General features: G+C 34.1%; 2 protein-coding genes across 7 annotated transcripts; both read right to left on the reverse strand.

Annotated features, from left to right (window-relative positions):
* Window positions 1-742: 742 nt before the first annotated feature.
* Window positions 743-12,803, reverse strand: LOC135122581 (homeobox protein 5-like). 6 transcript variants are annotated; one of them, XM_064046856.1, is made up of 9 exons: window positions 12,609-12,803; window positions 12,264-12,475; window positions 12,034-12,210; window positions 11,799-11,981; window positions 11,428-11,741; window positions 11,328-11,369; window positions 5,367-6,068; window positions 4,417-5,316; window positions 743-2,257 (listed from the first exon to the last, which is right to left on the reverse strand). In XM_064046856.1, exons 1-9 carry the CDS (start codon window positions 12,617-12,619, stop codon window positions 2,114-2,116), a joined length of 2,685 nt encoding a protein of 894 aa, XP_063902926.1. In that variant the 5' UTR covers window positions 12,620-12,803; the 3' UTR covers window positions 743-2,113. The 6 variants fall into 6 exon arrangements, with proteins under 6 accessions (XP_063902926.1, XP_063902927.1, XP_063902924.1 ...); XM_064046857.1 differs by lacking the exon at window positions 12,609-12,803 and adding an exon at window positions 12,510-12,600 and having other exon boundaries at window positions 5,379-6,068; window positions 12,264-12,455; XM_064046854.1 differs by lacking the exon at window positions 12,609-12,803 and adding an exon at window positions 12,510-12,600 and having other exon boundaries at window positions 12,264-12,455.
* Window positions 12,804-15,424: 2,621 nt separating this feature from the next.
* On the reverse strand, window positions 15,425-16,922 carry LOC135145323 (uncharacterized). Its single transcript, XM_064077435.1, has 7 exons — window positions 16,707-16,922; window positions 16,532-16,661; window positions 16,285-16,482; window positions 15,965-16,215; window positions 15,827-15,910; window positions 15,670-15,754; window positions 15,425-15,612 (listed from the first exon to the last, which is right to left on the reverse strand). Exons 1-7 carry the CDS (start codon window positions 16,920-16,922, stop codon window positions 15,425-15,427), a joined length of 1,152 nt encoding a protein of 383 aa, XP_063933505.1.
* Between the last annotated feature and the right edge of the window lie 3,216 nt (window positions 16,923-20,138).

Here is a 20,138-nt window from a genome sequence, read left to right on the forward strand (position 1 = left end):
TCTACCAGGCCCAGGTTGCCCCCGTACACACGTGAAATGCGTTAAGGGTTTATTGTAAAATTCAGTGAATAGTGCATTATGGTTTATAGAATACCATCTTACCATGGCTTAATATTAATGAATATCTGATTTATTACCCTTCAGGATTATAGTTAGAGATGAATAAGTACTGAAGGCTACAATGTAAAGTCTCCCAAATACTATAAGGTTATAAGGCTGTTGTAAAATTAGGGTATTGTGAAAACTACAATGGAGCAATTAATAAGGCAAACCCACAGTTGTAAATCTTTGCGACTGGACCTGTTCCCGACCGTCATCCATTCCAGAGACGGTGGACAAGATCGAGTATTTTTCAAAACATTTACCCACCAATTGTATTTGGTTCAATGTACCAAAAATGTTTAAGCGGATTACCCTGCAGTAGATATTTAGGTGACAAGACAAATTCTTGAATTATGACGCTAGGCTTGAGCCGGTAACCAGCGACTCGATAGGACTTATAAGATCCAATTATTAAGTTTAGTGAGGCCACATAACCTTGTAGTATTGGGGAGACTATACAAAATGATGGTATTTAAAACATGAGATTAGTCACAGAACATTGGTAGTGGACCTCTTACCTACAGTTTTGTCTATATAACCACCATTATCAACATAAAATGTCAAAAATTACTCTAAAATTACTACCTACTCTATAACTATACTACCAACAACTAAGAAAAACGGGAAATAAAAAAATGTGTCTGTATTTATGGCATTTATTTTTTATTTAGATACAGATATTTTGTGCTTAAATCTGATTTTATCTATGTACAATAGATAACCAAATTTGTATCTAGAAAATGTATTTAGATACAAATATCTAATCAAGACCCAACAGTGATTACCAACCTAACTCTACCCGGACCGCATACGTGCAACCCGCGTGTACTATGCCTGCTACCCTGGAATACTGGCAACTGTTTCATTTATCGCCCCTGTCCGTACTTGTATTTTCTCATGGTTTTTTAAGAGGTACCCAGTTTTTTCTCAAGTTTCCATGCAGTCTTGTGGATAAGCCAAGCAGCCAAGTTTTTTCTCTTTCGCTGATTTGTGGAAATTAATACCCTTGATCTATTTAAAGCTCATGCTTTATTTATGTTTTCAAATAATCCTTTATAAACATTTCATAAGATTTCTACTGCAACACAAATTTAATACAAAAATATTAGACTATATCGGCACATGTCGAATACGTAAGACTTATTAAAAATACAAAAAAATATAAGATTCAAACAAAACAGTACTAAATTACTGTAGTGGCTATAATAGAAAACAAAAACAAAACTAACATCTCGAGCGCATAAGTATAGTAGTAACTACATACGTGTCTTAAAAATGAAAATACACAATTGAAGGAAATTCCGCATACAATGTAGCATTCTCTTTACAAGTATGACATAAAATTATTTTATACCTTCACATTCATTTTTACACATATTTCAATAATATGCGTTTCGTGACGGAACTACCAATTACACACTCAATGAAACATCAATTAAAAAAAAATGTTGTAAAAATTTATTACCTACATAATTAAATGATACAGGATATAATTAACTAATAGATGTTAAGTTATATACATTTCAATCTTCCATATTATGAATTTTCAGATGCGCTAAATTCAACAATATATTTCAAGTAATCAAGTGTGTAAGGCTTATTTTTAATTTTACAAAGGGAAATTAAATTTACTGTAACTTTGTCACAAAGTGTAAAATGGAATACATCGTAAATATTTTGAAACAAGCTTAAAACACACGTTATTTTCATTATTATCTGAAGTCCAATCATACACGATCAAATAGTTCAACACCATCAATCTCATAATAAAACCTGGTCAAAACATGGTTTAGAACAATTGACTGGAAAAAATCGTCACGGACTGTCAAAATTACCTTTGCAGTGTGGATGTTGACTCCGTGTCAATCTGATCGTGTATGGCAAATTTACTGACTTCTTAAAAGAAAATCATTTTATATAGGAAAATATGTTCAACAAAAATGTTAATATTACAAACTACTATATGTATTTAAATTTATAAAGCATAAATAACAATACCTGAAGTGATATTTTATAACATAGGTTCTAGCTTAACTTCGATCACAGATAAATCGTCAAGTATGCGCCGTTGATATTTCTTATAAAACGCATGAGCGGATGCAACAGATTTAAACAAAATTGTTGCTTGTCGCTCTTGCTTATCCACTCGTAGTTGCTGAAATGTAATTAAGAAATAAATATCTATTCGTCAACTCAAATTTATTAAATGTTGAAAACCTTGCAATGTTCCGAGATGTTACGTATTTTCGTTGCAGATTCATAATAACCCAACATTTCTACCAACTAAACACACGCAGACTAAAGTATGGCAGCTTCTCCATCAAATCACGGAAAAACAAATTGCCTAACCCATCAATTTGCTTAAATAATAATGTCTTTGTAGTTCAAAATATTGATATTTTGGTGCAGGACAATTTATTTCAAACTTTCCTCTTTTTACTATAGAAATAACAATTGTCGAATGAGCCCACTCTTCTGTTTCGCGAACTTTTCGTTTACTTTTTTCAATGGCGAAGTAATTATGTTTTCAAAGCAAGAATAAACTACACATTTCAAAAATATGTCAATTACTGTTTCTTTACAAAACAAAATCGGAAAACCAGTAGTATCACAAAGGTGTTTGGAGGTCAGATTATTAATAAGACATGTGTCAGCTTCTTCCTGGTAGCAAACTTCTTCTGAAATTAAATGGTTTTGTTGCAGTAGTGACAGTATTTTGTATCACAATCCACGTCCTATATTTTGTGACTTTGTAACAATTCTATAAGGGTTCAATAAAAAAACACTAAAAAAACTGTTTATAATAAAGCTAAAATACGCAGTTCCTATTTCAAAAATTTAAAATAATCGTATTACTTCTTTATGTTAAAAAACGACTAGAATAGGTTTGTAAATATTCTATCAATTAAGTGGTCAACACCAAACATCAATATTTTAAACTAACACTTTCTTATATAAACAAACTTTGGGACATTTTGTACACTAAAACCACTTAATTAGAAAAGCTAGCTTACGCTCAAGATCTAATAAAAATAAGTGCCAAAAAGTACATCGATTTAACGATTATTCGATAAAAATATAAAAAATATATAAAAGTTTTATCACAATGTTGCTTGAGTATATCACCATCAATTTGTACGATGTGTATGTAATCACAGCTTAAATCACAGCTATAAAGCCAAAATGGAATGACATTATAGATCTCCATAAATACAAAATGGATTTGTTACTTAAAAAAGACTAGGAATCGAGTCTAACACATTTAGAAATGAGATTAGAACTCATGAGAGCTTTAGCACAATGCAACCCTTGATAACTAGAGAAGAATACATCTGCATTAACACGTATTTAAACACACTATCATCACAAACGATTACACCTTCCTTGTTGCAAAATTCTGTTCCACATTAAAAATTCGGTTTTTGAAAAAATGCTTTTTTCATAACCGTTTAGTAGCACTATCAAAAACGCTTATTTATTCGCAGGCATACGCACTCCACTACAATTTTCTACTACAGAATAATCTACTAATCTATCAGTTAAACACAAGTAATCAGAAGCATCCATGTGTAAAAACCCAGACATTCTTTTCTTTCTAAAAATAGCGCCAGAATGAACCATTTCACTTCAAACAACGTAGACAATGGAGTGTAAAACTTCTCTTAACCATAAGGATTCTATGGTTGCACGAAACCAATAAAAGTTACACATATTTTTGTTGCTCAGCAATTTGAAAACACCAAACACATTTTTACAAGATCCGTTTCCAACTTCCCGAACTTTATATTGTACCGATACAACAAAATTTTTTGAACTAGAAGAACAAATTAAGACTGAAACTGTTAAGAGCAACAAGTGAAAGACAACAGACGAGACTGAACAAATTATTCATGAACCTAGTTGAAAAGATTAATATGATTCTTTTTGTACTTGGCTGTAAAAAAAAGCGCAACACCAAAGGCATCACGAAATCGAATGTACGCAAGCTTAAGAAAACCCCATATATAAACAAGTTCAATAATTGTTTTTCATTTAATTGGAATAAAACAAGCAGCTCGCAAGAAAAATTAATATTATTAATAAAATATGAAACTACAATCGACCTGTAATGCATCAAGCACCAAGCCAGGATTCAGTATTGCAACGGAAAATGACAGTAGTCCAAATTTAACAAGAACTAATTTTAACATATAACGAAACGTGGGACCCGGAGGTTCGATCCAACTCGATTCGGCAGTATGTTTACTAGACAACAAGAGAAAATGTTACTGAAGAGAATCACACCAACCATAAACAATACGAAGATTATCTTACCTGTATTTCCCCTATGCCCTGAGACAACGCCATCAATTTGTTTTGATTTATGGTAGCTGACAAATTATTAACAACCACAAGCTTCGTATTAAGTAAGTTGTTGTCTTTCTTCAACACTTTACGGTTATTGAAGAAAGACGAAAGGCCTTGCCCGGTGTCGGAAGATTCGCTACTGGCCTCATTACAAACTTGTTTGTTAACATCGGAATTGGTCAGGACTTCATTGCTCGCTTTAGTTTTACTTTTTACGACAACTACCCGATTGGACATGAAGCCGCTAGAAGACGCTTCAGCCTTGGGCAACTCTTTTGCAACTGGAGCGTTTGATTGAAGATTATTGGTAACTTTAAAAGTGAGATTTGGCATTTTCTTCGGCAAATCTTTGATCGGGACGTTCGACTGACGATCATTTGAAACTTTGAACGTGAGATTCGGAAATTCAGGAGGTAAATCTGAATTTGAATTATCGGAATAGTTCGTCGTTTGTTGAGGATAGTTCGATGGAATAGATGACAAAGTAGAGTTCTGATTTTGCCTAGAAAGTTGCCTTTGAGGTACTTTTCCCAACCGTTGGATTACATTTGGAACAGAGCCCGACGTGAGTCGATTAATTTTTTGAACAGGAATAGTTCCAACCGCATGTTCAACCATATCTCTTTTAATGGATTGGTTGTTGGTATTATTGTTTTGTAGATTTTGTTTTAAAGGATTTTGTTTAAATCCTTCGGAACCTGGGATCAGTAACTTTTGTTCCTCTTCCTTCTGACGCTGTAGCATCATTTGTTTTCTTCTTTCTTCTTTTATTCGTAAAATCCTTTCTCGTTCCCGTTTCTGTTCTTCTATTTTCAACCGATATAATCTAGTTTCTTCATCCTCCTGTTCTTCTGTATTATTAATTACCTATCAAGGAATTTCACAATAATTTAAATAGTTTATTTTTATTTACTTACATTAACGCTTACTGGATGTGTTTGTTCTGTACTAGAAACCTCTGTTTCCTCACTAACTTCAGTCGATTGTGGATTGTTTTCAGTCATTTTTACTTTCTTTTCAGGTAATTCTTCTCTAAAATCAGTGCATTCAGTATTGTTAATAGGTCGTCTGTTGCCTTGTTTAAAGTTTTTATTTGGAATATATGTATTTTCCCTTCTTCTAAACTGGCCTTGTTGTATGGGCCTATTTTGACATTGGTCCTTATTAGAGTATGCCTGATTTTGTTGAACTTCCTGTTTGTAATAATTTAAATTATCACTTCTTGCTAAAACATCATTTCTAGTTTCGTAGTTTCCACTATTATAGTTATTGTAGTTCTCCTGTTTTGGTGGATAGTTAGAATAATTTAAATTCTTACGTTCATAATTATCTCCAGTTTGCGGTGGATAATAATTATTACTATACATACTCGGTCTTGTATTATATTTATTGTAATTTAGGTTATTACCCTCATACGAGTTAACTATGTTTGAATTTTTTGTAGGTCCCATATTTTGATTATTTGTCCGATTGTAACGATTGTAGTTGGAGTAAGAAGAGTTATATGGTTTAGAATTTCCTTGCGGTCTGTTCATTGACAGCTGACTGTTATACGGCTGTTGCTCGATTTGTCTTGAATATGATTGTTGTACTGGAGGATGATGAATTTGATTTGTTACCTAAGAAACAGTACACTGTTGAATGACAAAAAGAAAAAAAATCAAATTTAAAAGTGTGAGAATGTTAACAGTTCACATCTTGTTATAGTACTATTCAATAGACACGAAAATTCAATAACTAATTTGTTAGTCTGATATCTAAGAAACTTAAAAAAGATCAGTCTCTGAAGAGTATTTCCTGCATTAAAATTCTAAAGTCTCTGGTAAAATAAAGTCATATGTCAATGTTTTCCCAGTGGTTGGAAGTAATTCAGTTACAAGTAATTCATTACTGTAATTAAATTCCTTTTCAAGTAATGAGTAATTGTAAAGAATTACTTTTTTTGAGTAATTCAGTCACTTTTACAATTACTTTTTGCAATTTACTTTTAACCCAAATACTCAAATATTGTTTTGTTTTTCTGTACGAATCGTTTACCTGACCTGTTGGGATTATTATACCTGTTTCGTCTCCACAAAGAGAAGATTAACCCAGTAGGGAGTTAAAATCTAATACGAGTTCAGCACAGAATTTGTTAAGAAACCCATAATATATGTACATAAGCTCTTCGTCATTTAAAGAGTGAGCTAAAGCATATCCCAGCATAGGAAAATACATATAAACTTCTGCCCAAGTTTTTGCCAAAAGTATACGTCCGATTGTAATAAACTTCACACCGTTGAAATGAACGTAAAAAACCCTACCCAGACTGCTTTTCCGTTTTTTTTTTAATTTTGTGCTCAAAAAAAACCTACAACGCGTTAAAATTGTGATGAGCACTGGGCGGAAAAATATCTTACGGATGCAATTCCCCAGTTGAAGCAAGGTGTGTTTTACGGCGAGTAGCGGGGACGCTTTGATCTGGTCCACAAGGTCGTAGCCAGTGCGTCGCTTGGAGTGTTTACAGCTTGTTAAAAAACTACTTCTATATTACTATATTACTTCAAATAAAAATACTCGATGCCCTTTTTAATTTTTCAAACATAGGACCACAGATTTGTGATCTTGAAATGTTATATTATGTTGATATAGTCCAAAAGAAAAATATATTTGTAATCAAACTATCGCCGCGACAGCACTGAATCGAGCGTATGAAACACAATTCCGCGCGTTGGTGATGAGTATGAGATTATCTGGTTTTTGCTATTTATGGTTTCAATTTTAAATTTTCAAAACGGTACATTAGTAGAAATTGTATTAAAAAATCCATTGCGTTTTACACAAATAAAATATCTTAATAAATAATTGAGTAAACAGGAGTAGAATATTTAAAATTTATGGTCCAACAAAATTTAGCCATTTTTCTGGTCCACTCAAATCTATAACCGGTAACCGTTAGCGCCCGTCCTTTTAAACCGCTCACAATCCCTCAATACAGTTTTATGAGAGTATCCACCCTCTAAAGTTTTCTAAATTTAACCTGTAAGTTACAATGCTAATTAAGAGACAATTAATGGCAGACTTTTAAGTTTACATTATCTTGTAGCCCCCTAGTATTTAAGGCTCCTCCTTACACTCATTAAAATCTGCCGAAATACGGCGAAACGCCACTTCCAATATCATCCTTACTATAGCACTTGAAGACTTGTGCGACATATCTACTTGTTCGTGATACAAAAATCTTCATGGAAATAGTTTTTATATTGCATTAAAGGCTTTCGTTTTGTTAATAAAAAATAAAAACAGAAAAACTTATTTTTCTCTTTGAGCCAAAACTATAACGTATTTTGGCTTAAAAAAATCTGACAGTGTAGATAATATTATTGCTCACCTGGGGCCAATAATTATTTTTTCGTTAAACTATCCATTTTTTAGTTATTGTTGATTAAAGCAAGACCTAAAAAGGGCAGTTTTTGTAAATGTAGGCAACCAAACATCTTCTTTCGTCAAGAACGAGCCAAGAAAGTGAATGATTTACGATAGGGGTTGGCCACTATTGAGAGATTAGACGGATTTAAAACCCTTGTTGAGAAAATATGCAAATGAGGTGACCGTAGTGTGTTCTACCTGAAGGTTGTGGAATCGTACAATTATGTAGGAGTATTATATTAATCTAATTTCAGAATAACAAATAAATAACCGAGTTTGGATTTTTTACAAAACTGCCTAACTTGTTTCAACAGCTATAATTACTGCTGATCCCAAATGTGAGATAAATTAGACAAATTTTAAAATTATCAATCACTGAAAAAGAAAAGAATAGAACAACTTTTTCCAAAGCACACTATGAAGATTCGATTATATGTGACACTAATAATAATCGAATGTATGTGTTGAATTACTTACATATCTTTATGTGTACATATTAAAGATGTACCGACTGTAGGTCTGGCCGACTAACCGACTAGCCGATTGTTCGGCCAGTAAAAACCGACTAGTCGGCCGACTGTTCGGCTTTGCTAAAACCAGTTTATAAATGCGACAAACAGTGTGTTTTTTTTCCTATTTCTCTGACTACCTTAAATATTTGTTCTATTTTAATAAAAGGAATAACTAAAGTTCCTTTGTTTTCCAAAAAATGTGTTAAATTTGTTTGGATAATTTTAACATTTAATGTTTTTAGTAACTCAGTACAAAAATAAAGAATAACACAATTTAGGGCCAGTTTATACAATATTTTAACTGAGATTAAGTTGATCGCGTATTTAACAAGGCCATTAGCGACGTCTGATTGGCGTAGAGTCGGTCACATGGTACTTTAACGCAGGGTTAAAAATTAAATCGCAATTAAATATTTAATTGAGGTTCTGTAAACCGGGTTTAATTGTTTGATATACTATTATAATTTTAATAAAAAAAAGCCGACCGATCGGCTGTTTAGCCGACTAGTCGCCGACTGCAGCCGACGATGAAAAACGGCCGAATAGTCGGCTTATCCGACCGGTCGGCCACTAGTCGGTACATCCCTAGTACATATTATAACCTCTTCTAAATTTAAAAATGTATATAAATTTTTTTGACTGAGATAGAATATAATAAATATAATGATATAAAAATAAATAATGGTCTGTAAATCATAAATCTTTTTTTATTATAGGACGAAGCTGCTGATTTCGACTCCATCGTGAATCAATAATTTCTGGGAGCATGGCTTTTAAATAAAATTTTTCCAAATAATTTTCCATTTCTTTCTCCCAAAAATCGTCATTTCTTTCAATTAAAAAATATTGTAAATCAACCTCAGTATATATGATGAAATAACACCATTTTTTTTGTGTTATATGAAGTTGCCCTTGCACTTGAGACATGTAATCGTGCTTATATTTTAGTACAATCGAGTCGTCAGCTTCATTGATGACACAAAATTTAATGGTACCGTCTTTTATGGCATCTTTAATTTTTTTATTTCGGGCAGAAAAAGCACACTTAATTTCTATAATTGTATCATTATTAATTACTCCGTCTGGAGACGCTCCCAAAAATTTTTTTACGTTATCTATGAATAAGCCGCATGGTAACACCTTTAAACCTGTCAAACACTCAAATTTAATTCTGGCTTGTTCCTCATGAACTATTCCAAACTGTATAGCGTCGGATATTTTTTTGGAGAACGTTGTATCTGAACACACTACGGTCACCTCATTTGCATATTTTCTCAACAAGGGTTTTAAATCCGTCTAATCTCTCAATAGTGGCCAACCCCTATCGTAAATCATTCACTTTCTTGGCTCGTTCTTAACGAAAGAAGATGTTTGGTTGCCTACATTTACAAAAACTGCCCTTTTTAGGTCTTGCTTTAATCAACAATAACTAAAAAATGGATAGTTTAACGAAAAAATAATTATTGGCCCCAGGTGAGCAATAATATTATCTACACTGTCAGATTTTTTTAAGCCAAAATACGTTATAGTTTTGGCTCAAAGAGAAAAATAAGTTTTTCTGTTTTTATTTTTTATTAAAAAAACGAAAGCCTTTAATGCAATATAAAAACTATTTCCATGAAGATGAAGTAGATATGTCGCACAAGTCTTCAAGTGCTATAGTAAGGATGATATTGGAAGTGGCGTTTTGCCGTATTTCGGCAGATTTTAATGAGTGTAAGGAGGAGCCTTAAGAACATCCTTTTTATTAAAGATTAAAAGATTTGCGTCCGCAGGTAATTATCGGTGTACTAACAGGTGTTTACGATTGATTTACACGTAGCCAGTAAGACAAATATTTTTAAATCTTCCACCAATGCAAACTTTTTGTTTAAAAGTTGTTGCAGTTGGCATCGAACATTTATTTGTAGCTAGAGTGGAATGAAATTAGGCGCAAAAGAATCAGCTCTTCAATTTTTGGTAAAATATGTAACATGTTGGCGCGAATGTTTTTAAGACAAAACGTCATGCCTTAGCTGACGAAAATTTTGAATGTCAGTTATTATTGAATTTAAATTATGAATATAGTCCTCTTGCGTGAAGTATTTATTTGTTTTATTTTATTTACTGATGTGGATATGTAACAAGTGCGTTAGTAAAATAAATCACTCACTGCCTTTTTCATTCTAGCACGTTTTTTCTTGACCCTATGGACCCATACAACAAACGTATAAAATTGTGTCTTCATCAAATTTTTCAAAGTGCAAAAAGTAATTGTTAAAGTTATGCATTACTTTTTAAAGGTAATGAGTAACTGTAATGAATTACTACTGTTAATAAATAATGAGTAATTGTAACGCATTACTTTTTAAAAGTAATTGTTCCAATCACTGATTTGTAGACACTATATTAAAATGCAGAGGTTGGCCAATATGAACAGATTTTCATTTCCTTAACATGTTTTCATTGTAATTCAATTAAAATGAAAATATATGAAACTTGACACAGATCAATCTTGTTTCAGATTTATTATATCCTCTGACTGACCACATCTACTTTACAAAGAATATTTTTACTAACTACTATTTTAAATGAAATTTGGCATAAAACGTCATTGATAAAAATAATAACGAATTATAGGCAATAACTACAAATCAATCAAAATTTGGACTAAGAATTACTGTATAAAAAGAAAAACCTGTCAAGAGACTTTATTGCAAAATAACTCAATCTGTGCGCGCGCAACGGATAAATGCCCGTGAGTTCAGTTTACTTTTATTATAAACAAGTAAACATTCAATTAGCCACAAGCAAACAAATAACTAATTTAAAACTATTTTCATTCCATGCATCAAAAATAAGATACAAGTCAGTGTTTGTACTGATCCAGTATGATCAGGTTCATAATCAGTAATTGAGATCACTATGATAAAGCATTAATCACAACTTCTAAAAGCACATATATTTATCTAAACCAACCTGACTGAATTCATTGTATCTATTATTCCACCCTGAGACATCCTGCCGCATTTATGTGAAAAATAATTACATTGTCACCAAAAATGTTAATCACACTTACCTGGTTTTGGTTACTCTGTGAATGATATAAATGCTGATCTTCTACAAGATTTGGAGGAGGTTCATATGATAAAGGCTGCTCATAATTATTAGTTGGAGGCTTATAGAAATGTTGAGTTTGTGGTTGTGACTGAGGCATCAGCATATTTCCTGGTGTCTGTGCAAAGCCATTAGCAATGCCATTCACTAAATTACTCACTAGCAACTGACTTTGTAAATTTAAATCACAATTTCGTAGCATATTTTCAGAATTCCATGGCTGCACAAAACTAGTATTATTTTGAGAGTACTGAGGGTTTTTCCAAGCTAGGCGTGCTAGAAATTAGAAAACATTAGATAAACTTTAATATTAACACACTTAGGCAACTTTACCTTCATTTTCATTAACATGAACTGTTCCCTCATATCTTGGATTAATTAAAACAGTTCCATTTCGTCTCCTTTGCATTTTGTTCTTAACAAAGTTTGACCTTGTTTGAAAGTTTCTTTGTCCATTTCCTCTTTTTCTTTTGTCACTCTGCATTGCATTGTTATTACCACTAAATTTTTGGGGTCCTACAAACAACAAAAAAGTCAGGTTTAACCAAAAGTCATAGTGCAATAATACCAGTATAAGGTTTTTTTGCTTGCGGCGCTGATGTCTTAGCCATTTGTACTGTTTTTGCAGTCGTGTTAGTACCAGAAGTCATATTTTGTTTAAGACTCTGTGGTTTCTCCACAGAAACTTGCGTTTCAATTTTCTTGTGTGACTCTTCTTCCTCTTCATCGTCATATAAAAGTTTATCTGCAAACCCACCCAATTATTCTTTTTCACGTAAGCGCACCATTTTACTGTACCGTCATCTTGAAAATCTTCCTCCACATCTAGATTAAGAACGTCATCTGGTTCTTCATTTTCTGAGTATGACTCAGACTTCTTCCTGTTATCATATCCATCTCTACTTTTTGAATATTCATCTTCTTCTTGGAGGAGAGCTTCTTCTCTCTCGTTGGTTATATCGTAAATGTCATCTATTTCATCTTCACCACCTAATAATTCATCATCAACCCTAAAAGTAAAAAAGAAAAACATGAGAAACTCACCACCGTTGGAATCCATTGTTTGTTTCTGGCGTAACATTATGTTGGTATATTTTACATACTGTTGTTTTATAACAATAGAAAATTAATCACGTTACTTACACATCTGACATCTTACAGAAACAAATGAATGGCTCATGCAAAAATGGAAGTAATCCGTGAAGTTCTGTCCAATGAACCACACGCGACGCACACTTGACACTTGGGATCTCGGGAATAAAAATTAAAAAGTGACAGAACTTGAGGAGCACTTGAGGAGTGAGAAGCCATGCACCAATATTTAAGAAGTAGGAGAAAGAGGGCAGCACGTACGCACGGACACACCATGGACATGCGTATTGCATAATTAGTAAAGCTCAATACACGTAACGACGTAACGCAAGGCGTAACACATAGTCCGTAAAACAGATATCCAACAACCAGGTTTACCTTTTTTTTTACATTTTTTTATTCAATTAAATAAAAACTCCGGTATTATAAATAAATTATTCAAAATTTTGAATTTCAGAGTTGCAAACAGAAAAATGTATGTATTTTTAATTACTCTTTTAAACTTGATAATTCCATATCTAAGGATGTGTCTAAGGCATCACTCTAAAAATATTTTTTTATTAAAAAAAAAGCGCTACGAATATTGGAGTATTTGTTATCGATAGGTATATTGCGATATTTTTAACTCGTGTTTATCGCTGTTGGATAATAATCAGTTGCTACTGTGTAAAAATGCATAAATTCGACATTTCTTTGTTGAATCTCTTATTTCAAGGTGTGTTTTTTACACGGCATTTTTGCTGTTAACTTGGTTCATTCAGTACATACTCCGTGTTGGTTTTGCGTCCTTTGTGGTATAATGAAACTTTCATCCTCAGTAAAAAATTACAAAGTGGTGCCCAGAAAAGAAAATTTAAAGTTCAGGAAAAACAAGAACTTGAAGACATTTTGAAGAAAGTGCTAAAATTAGAGACATTTTTAATTTCTGAGAAACCTAGTACCAGCGGTGAAAGTGACGACTTAATTTGGAAAATTTTACTAAATGTAAAGAAAATACAGTATTGAGTACCTAAAATTTTAATTAAGTATATTAATAAATTAAATTCTTAGATGGAGATATCGATACAGATGTGAATCTTCGAGTTTCAAATGATGTAGAAGTTGAATATGTAAATGGTTTTAATCTTTCCGATGGCACTGCAATACATATCTTTACTTATAAAACCGAGGTTCAGTGTATCCTTGAATACTAAGATATCTATTCGAAAGAAACATCTATTTCAACCCACCAATTTTGGAAATAAAAATTACTATTTGACGCCAGAAAAGTATATTTAGGGGTCTGGATTCTGGATTCTAATTTTATGGGGGCTGACCGTAGCCAACCGGCACTTAGGCCTCGTCTTTGGGCCCATTGTACTTTCCCCAAATCCATATCAGAGTGTATTCCCGCTCCTCTACTCGTCAAGCCACCCAACTGCTTGAAGTAGTATTCATTTATTATTTCCCTTACAGGCATAATAATAATATTCCCAGTAGGGGTACAAATTAACTTAATCTACATCAGATAAACCAATAAAAATAAATAAAATAAAATGAAATAAATATTGGAGTGTTATATAATAAATGTTCTATTCTTTCTGCTTGCTCACCCCTTGCCATAGTTCCCTTATCTTCCATACTTCTTTCATCCAGTCCAGTCCTCTTCCATCCTCGTTTAGCACTTCATCCCTACTTTCGTCTAATTCTCTCAATCCTTCACATCCTTCCAGCATATGCTCTATTGTTTCTCCCTCTCTCCAACATATCCTACAACTTCTGTCAGTTTTATCCATCCAAAAATTATGCTCTTTCTCTTTATTTCCACACCTAAATCTCGCCATCATTCTTTTCTCCTTTATACTCTCTCTGTGTGTGCACTTTGGTACTTCGTCCTTTATTATTTTTCCATAGTCTGCATTATATCTAGACTCCGATATTCTCGATCTGCGTTCTTGCTTATCTATATCCTGATCTCTTACACTCAGTTCTTCTTTCATACTCCTTCCCATTTCTTCTCATTCTATCTATTTTTCCACATACATATCCCTTTCCTTCATAATACTTGTCTCTTTCGATCCAAACATGTTTTCCCCCTTCCTTTCTTATTTCTTTCCAACATTCTTGCAATATTTTGCAATCACCTCTCTCACTAAATTTCTCTTCAAATCCAACCGCCCTTTTACCCGCTTGCACTTTCATTTTCTCGCTTTTTGTTTCTTCTCTCACTATATACCCCGGCGTATACTTTTCCAATCCCAATGTCCATTTCAAGTATTTTTCTTTCACTCTCACTATTTCTTCATATTCCCTCCATCCCCAAATCTCAGCTTCGTAGGTACATAAATACACTTTTGGTCAAACTATCAAACGTCATCATTCTTCTCTTATAATCATGTACAAATTTTCTCTCTCCTATCCCCATACTATTCCTATCACTTTGTTCGCTCTTCGGACCATTTCTTGAATATAAGCTCTATCTGAGTTATTGCTCGTTAATGTATATCCTAAGTACTGGAATTATTTCACCTGTTCAATCATCTTCCCTCTCCATGCCCACTCTTCCTTCTCCTTTCTTACTTTCTTCCCAAATACCACCATTTTTGTTTTTTCCACATTCACTTCCAATTCCTTTTTCATTTCTTCTCTTTTCTTTGCCACAATCACCAAATCATCTGCGTACGCCAACGCCCACACTTTCTCTTTGCCCACTACCACCCCTCCTGTCTGTGCTTTTCTGAACACTTTATATTTATATCTCCTAGATTAGGTGCAAACAATGCGGGGCTGAGTGGGCATCCCTGTCTCACTCCTCTATTTGTATAAAAACCCTCGCTCTCTATACTTGCTGCTTGAATCTACTTGATAATGCAGAAGGTGGGAACTCCCTAATTTTTGCCATACCAGGCCAGGTGTCCCCTTAGTTTGCATTTCCTGCAGGAGGCTACGGCTGAACACTCACGACGAACGTGCTCAGCTGTTTCCTCTTCTTCATTGCATCCACGACAGATTGGGTCTGTTACCATTCCTACAGTATGTAGTTGTTTGTCGAACTGGTAATCTCCCGTAAGGAATCCTACCAGTTTACGCAATTTGTCCCTTGAAAGTGAGAGATAAAATTTTGTCAACTTACGGTCTGGTGTCGCTATACAAGCTCTACTCTGCCAACAGCTGCTCAACGTCGTCCATATTTGCTCATGGCGTCTATGGGTATATTGCTTTACGAGTTCGTTCGAGAGGATGACCGAAGGCGTGATTGCCAGTTCTGGTCCCCAGAAGGGCATGCTCACGGCTCGCTTCGCCATCTCATCTGCCCTTTCGTTTCCTTCGTTGCCACTGTGTCCTTTGATCCGACAAAGTTCTACACTATTCATCTGCGTTACATACCTTAGCGTTTGTTTGCACTCCTAAACCAGCCCGGATCTAACCATACAGCTATTCAGGGCTAGTAGTGCAGACTTGCTGTCAATAAGTATGCATATTGATTTGTTGCCGATTTCACGTTCAGCAACGATTCTAGCTCCCAGCATTATTCCCATCACTTCTGTTTGTAAGACAGACGTGTGGGTGCCGGGAGGTACACAGATTTGTGCGTTCAATTGTTCGGAGTAGATACCGGCTCCTGAACAGCTATCTGTTTTGGCACCATCGACATAGATATCGATGTCGGCTCTTTCTTCTGAATTATCATTCATTAATATTCTATATGTCTTCTCCTATATTAATTTTGTGCCCATTCGGTCACAACCCATCCTTAACAAGGCTATTCTATTGAACGCCTCCATCAAGATACGAGTGTGCTTCGTAATGTGGCCTTGCTTGTTCCATACTCCCAGAGAGTGAAGTCTTAGAAACGTCCTCATTGCCGCTTCCTCTATGTAAAGGTTAAGAGGTGCTAAGCAAAGAAGCGTCTCCAGAGCCGCTATGGGAGTGGTTTTCATTGCTCCTGTAACACTGAGACACGTCATTCTTTGAACGTGTTCAAGTTGAAGGGCTTGTTTTTTGTCTGGCTCTGGGCCACCAAACTAAAGCTTCATAGCACAGCATCGGGCTGACCATTGCCGCGTAGATCCACAGGGCGATCTTCGGTTTTAAATCCCAAGACCTTTTAGGACTAATACTATGCTTTTGAAGGTCGTTTTATCGAACGCTCCTTCAATATCCAAGAACATTCATAAGGTGGAGGAGTTTGTTCTCCATCGCCCGCTCTATACGGTTTACGACTGTGTCTAAAGCCGTATGCGTGGATCTTCTTTGGATGTAGGCATGTTTGTTCGGATGTAGAGGTTGCTTGTTCAAAGCGGTCTCCCGAATCTCTTTTTCACTTAGTCTTTCTTCTAATTGGTCTATGGGATTTAGCCAAGGTGTAATCTCTAACAAATTCATTTTCCATTAAAAACTTTTGCAAAATTTTTGTTTAAGGATTTAGCTGCCAAAGTTATTTTAATATAATGTATGTAATTTTTTTATGAGTTGTAAGGAATTTACCGTAATAGTAATTTGCCATTTTAAGACATTTATAGTAAATAACTTGAAACACTAGACTACCACTGAAATATATGCTGTACTATGAGACCATAAATAGGTTGAAACTGCAGTCTGTAGCTTTTTGGTTGGCTGTATAATCTTCCAAGTTGGAAATTCTTTAGAGGTACCTATTTATAATAAATGTTTTAAATTCATTTTTTCTGTATATTTCACACAGAGAATATGAAAATGTATACAGTTCTCACCGTCAAGTTGAAAATAATGTAGAAACAATTTTAAATGCATCTGTACTGAGCAATGCGCCACCGGATAAAATTCGGCCTGTCCGAACTACGGTATATTTCTGTTCTGTGACCGAACTGCGTTACAAAATTTTGTAACTGATAACTTATATTCACTGATCGAACTATGATAAAATTCTCACTTAGGTTGCGGAGTAAAGTATATCACTGTAATCAGGCCAAAGTAATGGACAAAGTTATTTCATACTCAAAATTCTAAGTAATAGAACGTTTTCTCAAAATATGTTGTTTCAGGTGATTCTAGTAATGGGCGTATTTGGTACGTTAAGAAAAATTGAGATGGTGCAGCTCACTATCGAAAATGTTATTGATAAAGGAAGTGTTATATTAGTGCAAATTCCAAAAACTACAACCGATGAATCCAAGTTGTTTACTATAATAAAAGAGGTTGCCGATGGTTCGGAAGTACGCAAGTTTAAGACCACCCGGTTTAGCAGAGAAAAAGCACAACCCGTTGGGAAAAATTCGATAGGAAGTGTTCCATCTATTATTGCTAGCTACTTAAATTTGGAAAATCCGAAACAATATACGGGACACCGTCTTCGACGCACATCGTCGACTTTTTTAGTCGAAGCAGAAGGCAGTTTTGAAACTTTGAAAAGGCACGGAAAATCAATATTCAAGACGACCCAATTCATTTTCGGAAAATTTGGGAACTTTTATTTTTAGTATTACACTACATCTATCCAAACTGATATACGTGTCTTTGTAAAAATGTTGGTGACGTAATGAGAAAAAAAAACATAGTAGGCATACAGTCGTCATGTTTCCGGCAGCGAGGGAAGTACTGTCTAAACTCTTTAGATCATTTTTTTTCAAATATGATAAACTGGCTGATTACACAGGTTTACAAAAATCAAAAAAGTTTTTTGGACTGAATATCTATTTATCATTTCTACGAGCCCTAACAACTAAATGTTCGGACACGTATTCTTTTATACAAAAAAATGTAATTTAATGAAAAAAAAATGTATTTTACAAAAACAAAACTAGAATAATATATAAGTAGGTATCTTTAATGCAATATTCTCAACAAAAATTGTAATATTATTAACTTAACAAAATGATAACACAACAAAAAGCTGATATGAACGAATAAACTTGGCAACTAAATATTCGGACATGAGTATTTTTTTTTACTTAGTATGGTGTAACATCTCCTTTTGCTTTGATTACTGCGCGTATCCTTGCAGGCATAGTACTTACAAGACTTCTGCAGTATTCAGGAGTAAAACTTGCCCAAACTTCGTCGATTTTTGCTTTTAAACCTAAGAGTGTTCGTTGGGGGTTGTTGCGTAAAACGGATTTTATGTCGTGCCAAAGTGTCTCAATGACATTTAAGTCAGGGCTGTTCGCAGGCCATGAAAGAACTCTTATGTCATAATCCCCAAACCATTTCTTAGTACTTTTTGAGATATGACATGATGCACCGTCCTGTTGAAAAATATAATCGTTGTCCGGATACAGTTTTTCAACAGAGGGCAACAAACTGTTTTCTAAAATTTGCTGGTATTTCATGGCGTTAATACTCGTTTCCACCAATTCATAATTCCCCAACCCTTTAGCTGACATGCATCCCCACACCATTATTCCTTTAGGAAACTTTACAGTTCGTTTTATACAGTCTTTATTGAACCCTTCACTTTTTGATCTTATCACTCTTCTCCGCAAATCTCCCACGCACACATCAAATTTTGGCTCGTCACTAAAAATGACCTTTGACCAATCTTCCATGGTCCATGCCAGCTTAGACTTTGCCCAGTTGTACCTATTTTTCTTTTGATTTGCCGTTATTAAAGGGTTTTCTTTGGCCTGTAACGGCACGGTGGAACAAATGTAAACCAAAAACTTAAAAATTACCTTATAAAAACTTAATCTTGACTTGTGAATCCATTTCCTACAACATTCTCGTAACAGCTTATGCCCTGTTTCATCCGTCCATTGTGCTGTTATGTCCCGCAATGTGTTTCTTCGATTTTTTTTACAAAGTTTTACAAGGGGCCTTTGACTTCTTTCTGAAACTAATTTCGGTCTTCCTGAACTCTTTCCTTTAACGTCTAGTCCACCAGTTTCGCGATAATGTGAGATTATATCCCCTACAGTGGACTTTGCTAAATTCAGTTCTTCACTAATTTTCCGAATTTTTTTACCTTGGCAATACTTCTTTACAATAAGTGCACGTAATGATTTTTCAAGTGGACGTCCACGAACCATTTTGTTAAAGAATATATATATTTTTCTATGAATCTTACAACACAGTTAGGTAAAGCAGGAAGACGAGAATGATATTTATTAACAATCAAACAATTCACACCGCCTACTTAGTGAAAATTAATTTTTTTTATTTATTTGTCCGAATAGTTAGTTGCCAAAGTGTATTCACTTTTTCTGAAAAATCCATAGTCATATTTGAATTAAAATTCTATGTAAAGTAAAACATGCCACTTTTTTATTAAAAACTATTTTTTGAAATCTTAGCTTCCTATTTTTATGTAATTTGATAATAAAAATTAAAAATTAATTCATGAAGAGTGGTTTTTGAACGGTCCGAACATTTAGTTGCTAGGGCTCGTAGTGATTTTCGCTCGTTGAATTCAAATCCGTGTTCAGTTGTTCTCCAGCACGTCTAGATTTTGTGATTGCGCAAGGTCACTAATCATTGGGCTAATCAAAAATTTCGTTAAAGCACTTGACAAAAATGGTACAACCTTTAAATACTTACTCAAAATTTTTACAACGTTATCTTATGCCAAAATAAAAGAAGGTCCGGACATACGAAAACTGATTCAAGACAGCCAATTTACGAGATATT

The sequence above is a fragment of the Zophobas morio genome, unplaced genomic scaffold (genome assembly GCF_036711695.1).
Source record: "Zophobas morio isolate AGI-343-1 ecotype UQ-CSIRO unplaced genomic scaffold, CSIRO_AGI_Zmor_V1 ptg000005l, whole genome shotgun sequence".
Lineage (NCBI taxonomy): Eukaryota > Metazoa > Arthropoda > Insecta > Coleoptera > Tenebrionidae > Zophobas > Zophobas morio.